This window comes from Propithecus coquereli, unplaced genomic scaffold, assembly GCF_000956105.1.
Source record: "Propithecus coquereli isolate 6110/MARCELLA unplaced genomic scaffold, Pcoq_1.0 Scaffold164, whole genome shotgun sequence".
NCBI lineage: Eukaryota > Metazoa > Chordata > Mammalia > Primates > Indriidae > Propithecus > Propithecus coquereli.
Window position 1 is genome coordinate 1,993,498 of NW_012140969.1, and position 11,286 is coordinate 2,004,783.

An 11,286-nucleotide genomic window follows, 5' to 3' on the forward strand; every position below is an offset into this window, starting at 1 on the left:
AGCTGTCCAATTAATTTCTGTTTTTGGTAGAGACGGGGTCTCGCTCTTGCTCAGGCTGGTCTCGAACTCCTGAGCTCAGAACAATCTGCCGGCCTCGGCCTCCCAGAGTGCTAGGATTACAGGCGTGAGCCACCGCGCCCGGCCTCTACTGGCAATTTGAAGTCCATGATAGTTTTTCTTCAACATACCAAACAGCTGTCCTTATTTTCATTAGGATTGGGGTTCAAACTCTCAAGGGTAAGGTCTTATTTGGAGATAAATCAATCTTCCAGGCCACTTGCCTTTAAAGTACTTTCTCGTATGATGATTGGGAGTGGTTTTAAAGAATGAAATGTTGCAGGTTAGGTTTGCTTCTCAGTGGTACATGTAGATTTTTTGCAAGTTAATAATTGCTGTGTTCATAATTAAGGGGAAAAAAACCCCAAATATCACCAATATGGAAATAAGCAGCCCAGCCCCTTGGCTCATAGCTTAATAAATATTTGTCCTGCGGGTGACCTGTGCAGAATCCTCACAGGAAGGAGTAACGGCTGGCCAGCAAGCATGGAGGTCTGTGGGCTGCCTGCTGGGAGCTCGCTGGCCACTGCTTTGCAGTATGTGTGCAAACTGACAGAAGAGAAGGGGGAATTGAATCACTTCTGAAATTGATTTTGTTTTTTAAAACCCAAGGCTTCAACTCTGGACAGTAGTTTTGACGGTTTCTTACAAAACTAAACTGACAGCTATCATATGGCCCAGCAATTATATTCTTGAGCATTTATCCCAAAGAAATGGCAATTTATGTTCACACAAAAACCTACCCACAAATGTTCGTAGCAGCTTTATTGGTTAGAGCCAAGGACTAGAAACAACCTAGATGTCCTTCAGCCAGTGAATGGCTAATTAAACTGTGGTACCTCCCTCGCTGGGAATACTACTTAGCAATAAAAAAGAAAAATCTAATGATGCACACGCATCTTGGATGAAACTTGAGGCCATTGTGCTGAAACAAGCCAAATCTGGAAGGTTACATACTCTGCAATTCCATTTCTAGGGCATTCTGGAAATGACAAAACGGTAGAAATGGTGACTGGATTAGCGGCAGCTGGGGATTAGGGATGGGGGAGGTTAGAAGGTGGATCTGACTCCACAAGGGCAGCAGGGGAGGATCTTTGTGCCTTGGCAGCACTCTGTGCTTTGACTGTATCAGTGTCAGTGTTGTGATTAGGATTTTGTGCTAGAGTTTTGCAAAATGTTACCATTGGGGGAAGCTGGGTAGAGAGAGGATCTGTTACTTCTTACAACTGCATGTGAAGCTGCAGTTACTTCAGAGTAAAAATGTTTCACTTAAAAAAGGTACCCTTTACTACTGTAATAATTCACGTGTCTGTCTGTTACTATATGACATCCTTTGAGAGATGATCTTTTTTTTTTTTAAACTAGGAAAAACTGCCAATTGAAGTAAACACATAAAATTGCACACGGGGTTTTGGGAAGGGTTGCCTCTGCCTCCAGCCAGGTGTGGGAACGTTTCCTAGGCTTGCTTTTCTCAACCCCCGCCCCCCTTGCTGTCTGAAGAGCATGCTGGAAAGGCTTGCTGATTCCCACCTGGAGTCATGTTCAACATTTTTCTGTGATTCTGTGTCCTCTCACAGGCAGATACTAAAGTGTTTCTATTGGTTCATCCAAGAGCACTAAATCTTTTTGTTTGTCTGTTTGTTTTTTAAAAGATGAAGTCTCACCATGTTGCCCAGGCTGATCTGGAACTCCTGGGCTAAAGCGAACCTCCCTCCTCAGCCTCCTGAGTAGCAGCTTAATTAATCTTTTTAATACATTTCATTGGTAGTATTACAGTCCTTAAACTTTTCCCGCATTGTCACTTAACAGCCCTTCCTATCTGCAACTGTGAGGCAGGTGGTATTTTCATCATTTTTGACCCACCTCCGAAAAGGTAAGTGGTTTGCTGGAAGTCCCACAGCCACTAGGCTGGAGAGCCAGGAACAAACCCCGGGCTTCGGGCTTCTGTCTCTTGGACTCACGGGCGCTTCACAGTACGAGCAGGCCTGGCATTTTATCAAGGAAAATATCTTTTTAATTAGTTATTATATACATCTCCATTTTTCATAAGAAGAAAGGTGGTTTTAACACCAAAAATATAATTAGTAGTAATATAAATAAAAATAGAAGACTCAGTAAAGATTGAAGATGTTTGTTAAAATCTTAATTCCTAACTTTGACATCTCTGTTTGGACCCGTAAAAACACTGTTGCAGACCAAACCAGGAACCACTGCACTTGACTTTACCTTTGGGTTGGGGTTTTAAATTTCTAGAGTGGTACTGATAACCAGATTTTATTTTATTTTACTTTACGTATGTATGTATTTATTTAGAGATTGGATCTCAGTCTGTCACCCAGGCTGGAGTGTAGGGGTGTGATCATAGCTCACTGCAGCCTTGAACTCCTGGGCTCAAGCAAGCCTTCGGCCTCAGCCTCTTGAGTACTTGGAACTACAGGCTCCCGCCACCATGCCTGAGTACTATTTCTTCTTTTTTTTAACATAACCTCAAGATTTTATTGTCTTCATAATAAAAGACACTTAGAACTGGGTCACTTGGCCTTCTCTTCTTATCTCCTCCCAGTTCAAAATGCTTGCATCTCTTAATAGCCAGCATTCCCTTAGATCTGCAGTTGGGCTGACACACTCAAGCCTCAGCACAAGCTTCTTTGTAGTTTTAGCCTTTTCCCAGAAAATCGGCTTAGTCTGCCCACCATAACCACTCTGCTTCCTGTCATAACGCTGCTTTCCCTGGGCATACAGAGAATCCTCGCCCTTCTTGTATTGTGTCACTTTGTGGGGTTGGTGCTTGCCACATTTCTTACAGAAAGTCCAGCAGGTTTTAGGAACGTTCACCATGTTTGCGTGCGCGCTATCGGCAACGAAAAACAGCAGTTTTTCTTACTTTTTGTAGAGACACAGCCTCACTGTTGCCCAGGCTGGTCTCAAACTCCTGGCCTCAGGCAATCCTCCTGCCTTGGCCTCCCAGAGTGCTAGGATTACAGGCATGAGTCACCACACACATCCGATAACCAGATTTTAGATTGGTATCACCTGGCTAGGTTGCTGTGTTAAAATTATTTTCAATGTGTCCTTGATCATGTAGCTATGTAAAAGTTTAAGAGGTCACCAAGAGACTAGTATAAGTGTATTGTTTCAGTTCACAGCCCAGGATAGGCAGGCTCCAGAAGTCAGGAAACCAGGGGCTGGGTTGAGTCTGTGTAAAGTGCAGAGCCTAATTGGGTCTCTAAGGTAAACATCCACTTCAGGACCATTCCCCCGGAGTCGATCAGAAGGAAGGCTGTAAGATTTTTTGAAATACCCTGGAAGATGGGTGGGGTCATACCTTTTAGGGTGTTGCCGCTACATCTGTTAATTCCAGGAACGTTTGTTGATCCGTGCATGCTAAACTCGGGCATGTTTCTTTTCCAACAGCAGGTGCCACAAACCTCATATCGTAATTAGTAAGAGGTCAGAAAGATGGCCATCACGCCACAAGCATAATGTTTTGTGGTTAAGGTTCTGTAACTGTGCCTGCTGTGGGTGGGCTGGTTGCAGGAACAAAAGAAAGAAACCTGATCCTTGCGTGTCAGAACATCCCAAAGCACACAGAGATCATGTTTAAAATCCTGATACTTTACTTACCGCTTGTTTCTGCGTTTGTTCCTTTCCAGAGAGTCGAGCTTTGCTGGTGCCCAGGTTTGACTCATAACGTGGCTGCCGGAGCAGCTTTGTTCAGCGTTTCACAGCTTTCGTTTAAAGTTAGATTGGTAGGGGCAGTGGAGTGTTGAGTGTGGGTGGGTGCTGTAGGCTTCTCGCCAGCAGTGTTCCTCACTGAAAATCCTCTCAGAAAGGTTTCTGCTCACTCTGAAAATGTCTGAATCAGTCAATGAGATGGATTCTCTGAGGCTTGCTTGGATGACAGATCTGGGCGCACATAGAGACGAATGAGGTAGGTTTTGTTGCTCTGCAAAGGAGTGATAATTCCAGTTTTTAAATACTTGTTTTAGTCCAGATAATTAGTACTCTTACTTGCTTTGTCCACCTGAATCAGGAGGCATTGCCATTGTTCCTGGTCTAAGGAAAGAGGGCCCAGGGATGAGTGGACAACACCACACAGGCCAAGTGTGGTCATGAGAGCCAGGCAGTTCCAGCGAGGTCCTTCAGGGGTCGCCTCGTGGGCCTGCCTCTCAGAGCAGAGGAAGATGAAGTGAGCATGCCCACTGTAGTAAAAGGATGCCTAGGTTTCTCATTTTTAACAGTGAAGACAGCAGATGGACACCTACATGCAGGACATTTATGTGAAAACAGGTGTGTCGGGGGCGTGTGCATGTCCTGGAGGCATTTTGGACGGGGTAATTTTTAGAGGCAGGGTCTCCCTCTGTCACCCAGGCAGGAATACAGTGGCAAGATCATAGCTCACTGCAACATCAAACTCTTGGGCTCAAGTGATCCTCCTGCCTCAGCCTCCCAAGTAGCTGGGACTACAGGAGTGAGCTGCTGTGGGTGGCTAGGGGTGATATATTTTTTTAAATTTATTTTAATTTTTATCTTTTAAATTGGTAAAAATTATTTATATTTAGGTATACAACATGTTTTGATATGTGTGCATTGTGGAATGACTAAATCTAGCCACCTTGTCTTCTTTTCTGTATGCATTTACTTGGTATAACTTTACCCATCCTTCCATTTTTAACTTTTGAGAATCTCTCTGTTTTAGATGTGTCTCTTGCATACAATATATTCTTGGTTTTATTTGGGATTTCTTCTTCTTTTTTTTTTTTTTTTTTTGAGACAGAGTCTCACTCTGCTGCCCAGGCTAGAGTGCTGGGGTGTCAGCTTAGGTCACAGCAGCCTCAAACTCTTGGGCTCAAGCGATCCCCCTGCCTCAGCCTCCTGAGTAGCTGGGACTACAGGCATGCACCACCATGCCCAGCTAATTTTTTCTATATATATTTTTAGGTGTCCAACTAATTTCTTTCTGTTTTTAGTAGAGATGGGATCTCCGCTCTTGCTCAGGCTGGTCTCAAACTCCTGACCTCGAGCGATCCTCCCACCTTGGCCTCCCAGAGTGCTAGGATTACAGGCGTGAGCCACCGCGCCTGTCCTATTTGTGATACTTTCTAAAAATTGTTTCCTCTTAATAGGTGAATGAAACCGATTTGCATTTATTGGTATGACATTTCGTCTCAGTTCTGCTGTATTATTTTATGCTTTGTTTGCTATGTTTATATTCCACATTGTGTCGAATCTGTTATCGAAAACTCGGCACTTGTCCACGAGGCTGAATCAGAACAAGGGCAGATGTTTTGGAGGGAGAGGAAAGACATTTACTTTGCTAGCAGAGGAGGAAAAATGGCAGAGCTTCTCCTAGGGGTGATATTTTGACCCACTGATATCTTGTTCCCTGGTAGTTGAAGGGTGGTTTTCTACTTCTAACCCCCTCTCATCTGTCAGTTGGTGTTTTTATTAGAAATTCTCAGCATTAACTGGGATGAACTTCACTCCTTGAACAATTTTCAGAGTGTGAAGTTGGGATATAAACATTTCTAATGTGGCAAATAAGGTGTTTTTTTTTTTTTAAGTATCTATGGACTTGTAAATTTGTATAAATTTAATGTGCTGTATCAGTTTTAGTTATGTTTTTGTAACATCTTATGAAAATGTTCAAACATTCAAAAAAGGCGCCACGATTTTACAGTGAATCCCTGTCTGTAAACACAGCCTACGAGTGTGTCCTTGACATTTGACTATTGTGTTTCATACATTTCTCTATTCAGCTCTTGTTCTGTTCCATTCATCTGTCACTTTATTTTTATGACGCATTTCAAACTAAGTAGCAGAAAGTTGCAGTGGTCTTCACTCTATATAATAAGTAGACAAGTATTTATGTATAGTTTTTTTTTCTTTTGAGGCAATGTATAGATCTTGAATGTATTGTTCAGTGAATTTTTTGTTTGTTTTTGAGATAGGGTCTCACTCTGTTGCCCTGGGTAGAGTACAGTGGCTTTATCATATCTCACAGCAACCTCAAACTCTTGGGCTCAAGTGATCCTCCTGCCTCCGCCTCCCAAGGAGGTGGGACTACAGGCACAGGCCACCAAGCCTGGCTAGTTTTTTGTATTTTTGGTAGAGACAGGGTCTTGCTCTTGCTCAGGCTGTTCTCGAACTCCTGACCTCAAGTGATCCCCTCCCCCCCAGAGTGCTAGGATTACAGGTGTGAGCCACCACCACCCCTGTTCAGTAAGTTTTGACCAGTGCATATACCCAGCCCCTACTAAGAGGTAGACTGTGACCATCACCCCAGAAAGCTCCCATGGGCCCCTTGTCACATGATCTCTGCTACCATCCCCCAAAGGCAATCACTGTTGGCATTTTTCCCCATCTTTGATGAGTTCTGCCTGTTGTAGAACTTCATATAGGTGGAAGCATTATTCCTTTTGGTTGTCCCAAATGTAGCCAGTGGGAGCCCACACAAGTGAGTTCTCATGTCCTCTGGACAAGCCGGTGTCAGTCTGTAGCCCTTCTTTGCTTTCTTATGCCATAGTAGGTCCCTGGCACACCTGGTGTATTTCTCGTTATGAGCGAAAAATAAACCACTTCTTGAAGGAGCTCCTTCCCTCCCTCTCCCCCCACATAAAAAGAGGTTTACTTAGATGTTAGAATTATGTAGTGACTGAACAGACATAAAACGGCCCGGGCTTCAGGGCTGACCTGCAGAGCTACCACTGCAGAGCTCTCCCTGGGCTTCCACAGACAAGGAGCTCCTTTTTAACAGGTTTTAGACAATATGCATCTTAGAAACCCCTTAATGAAAAGGTCTTAGCCACCTGGCATCTTGGTTTAATGTCTCTACTTTTGATATTTGTAGCGGGTGCAGAATTTGAGGTGGAGAGGTGGTGAGCGTGTGCTGAGGCCTGGGCTCCTGGCACCGTGTTGGGCTTGCAGGGAAGGAAGGGTCCTCTCCTTTAGGGTGTGCTGGATGGCTGGCTCCGGGGGAATGGGAGACTTGGCTGACTTGTCTGTCGTCGTCCCACCATCTAGCCCAGCACCTGGCATGGGAGAGGTACGTGCTGAATACTTGTTGAATAAATAAATAGGGTTTTAAACATCAGCCTACATGATCAGATTGATGAGATTCCAGCACAGATACGGCCAGCGGTGGTGGCTGTGTGACAGGGATGCGTGAGGACAGCCAGCCATAGCTGACGACTCATGATGTAGCTCCAGAGCTGTTTCGTGTCAGTCAGAAAACTGGCTATGATTGTTTTTTTTTTCAGTTTTGGTTTAATTTTTACATTACCTGCCATGGCTGTACTTTTGTAAAAGTGCTTAAATTTACTATGGATTTAAGGAAAAAAAAAAACTTTTCACACATGTACAAATGAATCCCAGTATATCCATCACCCAGCTTCAACCGCTGTCGCCTTTCCACACCCTGTTCCTGGAGCATTTTAGAGCAAATGCCAGGAATATCATTTCAGCCATAAATTTGTCTTAAATATTTATGGAACAGATGAAGATATTCTTTTCAAACACAACCACAGTATCATTCTCTTCACTGAGTGAATGATAGTTCCTTCCCTCTTAAGGCTGCGCTTTGGCTTGCGGATGACTCACTCAGCCTGTACAGCAGCCTAGGGGTGTGTGTCCTATCGGCGGTAGAAGCTGCTACCATTTTGGAGCGTCTGTGGGATTTGTGCTTGTTTAATTTTCACAGTCTCCCTGCAGAAGATATAGGGGCCACTTCCATGTTGCAGGTGTAAGTAGGAAACTCCATGTTTCCTACTTTTCAAGGCCACATGGCTAGTGGCTGGGCAGGCAGGGTTTCAGGCCTAGGTCTGTTTAGAAGCTCCCACTTGGTGAGGCCCAGGGACTGGTCTTCCACCCCTCAGATCCTGTGCCCCTTCACATCCCTCCCTCATCCCCACGCCCATCACGGAGTCTTTGTGCCATGTCTTAGTGCCTGGCTCTGCAAGGGTGTCACTTACCATTCAACCCTTGGGTTTTAAAGTTTAACTTGGGGCCGGGCGCGGTGGCTCACGCCTGTAATCCTAGCACTCTGGGAGGCCGAGGCGGGCGGATTGTTTGAGCTCAGGAGTTCGATACCAGCCTGAGCAAGAGCGAGACCCCCGTCTCTACTAAACATAGAAAGAAATTAATCGGACAACTAAAAATATATAGAAAAAACTAGCCGGGCATGGTGGCACATGCCTGTAGTCCCAGCTACTCGGGAGGCTGAGGCAGAAGGATCGCTTGAGCCCAGGAGTTTGAGGTTGCTGTGAGCTGGGCTGACACCACGGCACTCTAGCCCGGGCAACACAGTGAGACTCTGTCTCAAAAAAAAAAAATTTTAACTTTGGAACTTTTAAATTTGCAACTGGAATTGCTAAGTAGTCCTGAAGCATTGTGGGAAATTCTTGTTTTGCCCAATCCTGTCAGTTTATCCTGGAAGTTTGTACCTTCAGGCTTGAGCCTGCTGCACTGGCTGGTGACTAGTTTAGATGGCAGGGTAGATTCATCTGTTGCATATTACGCTGATGGGGTTTTTTTTGTTGTTTACTCATTTGGAAGATTTCAGTATGGACCAGACTGTTGGCATGGAGTGGGAATTGAGTAGGTTGCAGTCGGCGTGTTATTTAGAGACCAAAATGGTAATTATAACTCCGTTTGTCCTGAAGCCTTCTGTTGTGCACTTCAGTTGTCTCGGCCTCTACAAAGCTGGACCCAGCGTGGTTGTCGTTGTCTGACTGACATTTCAGATACTCACTTTGCAGAAGGTTCTCGCCTTCCTGTGTTCCAGGGGCTTTTGGGTCCTCCCTCGTGCCTGACTTCCGTCTCCATGACCCTCGAGGACCGGAGCTCCTTCTCTCTTGCTTCTTTCCTTGCACACCAAAATTTTGATGAACGTTTTTATACCTGTAGCTTTTTTTGGAGGCTTGTTAATATTTTTATGTTTGTAAAATTTGGAACACTTTCTATCAAGAAATGATGAAGGAAGATAGAAAAGAAAGACCATCTGAGGGAGTGTGGGTCTGATGGCAGCCCTGGCTTCTAGAAACCAGCTGTTTTCATTTTAAGGGAATTTTTATAATTAGCAGTTGAATGCCTTGGCCTAGCAGTGGTTACTTGGAAATAAAGATGGTGTCCTGCTGTGTTAACGGCGCCTTCATGAGGCAGCTGTGCTTTGTTCTTGCTGCTGAAACTAGTCCATCTCTGAATTATTTGGAACTAAAAGGATTTTTCTGATCTTATAGATAGTTGAAGTATTGATAACACCAAGAAAATCTGACACAGTTTGAAAAGATAAGCAAAGTTTGATTTCCAGACACTACAGAAAAAGAAGTAAAAATGGTAAGTTTCATTTTTTTTTTTAAATCAACAGATACTGTTATTCATTCATGTATAAAGATGTTTGTAGCATTTCCCCAGAAGCGTTGGATTCTGTTACCATTTTCATCAGACTTTCTGAGTTACAAAGTAATACGATATGTATGGCATCAGGACAGTTCAGATCATGTGGAAACATACAAAATAAGTGCCCCATTGCTCCCTCTGCCCAGAGAACAGCAGTTAAGCTGGCTTTTCCTTGTCAGTCCTTCAGTTGTATTCGTGCAATCTTATTTTTATATGAAGCATACAACATAATTCTGAGTTACTTCAGCTTACAAGCTCAGCGCTGGGCTGCCTCTCTCTTTACATCATTTTTAACTTAGTTTTCACACTTCCAGCGTCCCATGCGAATTTTTGTGAATGATGATCGCCACGTGATGGCAAAGCATTCTTCCGTTTATCCAACGCAAGAAGAACTGGAGGCAGTCCAGAACATGGTGTCGCATACTGAGCGGGCGCTCAAAGCTGTGTCCGACTGGATAGACGAGCAGGAGAAAGGCAGTGGCGAGCACACTGAGTCTGACAACATGGACGTGCCCCCGGAGGATGAGAGCAAAGAAGGGGCTGGGTAAGTGTGAGGTTTTGCGGCAGTGGTTTCTGTCCAGGGAGGCTAGCCAGTGCCAGGGTCAGCATCTGTCTAAGAAACTGCAGCCTCTCATGGGCCTCTGGGTTCTGGCCAGAACGAATTCCTCTCTGAGCCATGCTTTGGTCTGTCCCTCAGGGAACAGAAGACAGAGCACATGACCAGAACCCTGCGGGGCGTCATGCGGGTGGGCCTCGTGGCAAAGGGTCTTCTGCTCAAGGGAGACTTGGATCTGGAGCTGGTACTGCTGTGTAAGGAGAAGCCCACGACTGCCCTCTTGGACAAGGTGGCTGACAACCTGGCCATCCAGCTCGCTGTAAGTGTGACTGCTGCTGATATGGGGGGCGGGGTGTGCTTGTCAAGGACATGGGGCAGAGGAAGAGATGCCCAATTTGTGCCATGCACTAGGGAGCACACACCAAACTCCCCTTGCACTCGTGTGCTCTTACCTTCTTGTAGGTAACAGGCAGGATACCACAGAGCTGCTGAGGTGCGGAAAGTAGCCGACAAACTGCGGTGGCACCTAATGCTCTGCCAGCCAGTAGGGACCCAGTGCCCACAATGCATCAGGCTGTAGGTGGCCAGGGTCATCATTTGATGTGAACTTTATATCCCAACACCGTTGGATGGATGATTAGATAGATAGTACAGTCATTAACTTTTCCTCCCTGATCAAACCTGGATAAAAACAAAATCTGTTTTTAATAACCCATATGTCCTGGCGTTGTGGCTCACAGCTGTAATCCCAGCACTGTGGGAGGCTGAGGCAGGAGGATCACTTGAGGCCAGGAGTTTGAGGCTGCAGTGAGCTGTGATGACACCATGGCACTCCAGCCCGGACAACAGACCAAGGGCCTGTCTCTTAAAAAAATTAATAAATACCCACTTATTTGTTTCATTATAAAAGTAATGCGTAAATAGTGGCCTCTGACATTTATTGAGCATTTACTATGCCAGACAGGCCGTAGGTCAGAGAGGCACTTTACCTGTGTTATTTCTTACTCATCTAGGTAGTACCTAGGTGTGACTGATGTATGTGCAGGGACAGCTGGGTGATTGACCCTGGGACCCCTAGCTGGGACATTGGGAGGTGTCAGAACCTCTGCCAATTTCTGCCTCCTCAGGATGCAGTCACCTGGATTTAACTACAGGATAAGCAAAAGAAGAAAGTAAGATGACCCTTGAATCACATCCATTAGAAAGAAAAACCTGATTCACTTTCATATGTAAACAGGGATTTGGTCACATGTGACTGACAATTTTTTTTTTTTTTT

At 44.9% G+C, this 11,286-nt stretch overlaps 1 protein-coding gene across 6 annotated transcripts in view; it reads left to right on the forward strand.

Annotated features, from left to right (window-relative positions):
• The window catches only part of ILF3 (interleukin enhancer binding factor 3, 90kDa), a 29,132-nt gene that overhangs the window by 3,859 nt on the left and 13,987 nt on the right, over positions 1-11,286 (forward strand). For 5 of the 6 annotated variants that reach the window (XM_012641281.1, XM_012641285.1, XM_012641283.1 and 2 more), the window contains exons 2-4: positions 9,294-9,390; positions 9,768-9,997; positions 10,151-10,328. In XM_012641281.1, coding sequence (XP_012496735.1) covers positions 9,388-9,390; positions 9,768-9,997; positions 10,151-10,328 — 411 coding nt within the window. In that variant the 5' untranslated portion in view covers positions 9,294-9,387. Of the gene's footprint in view, positions 1-9,293; positions 9,391-9,767; positions 9,998-10,150; positions 10,329-11,286 lie in introns of those variants that run through there. The other variant, XM_012641287.1, reaches the window with a different exon arrangement.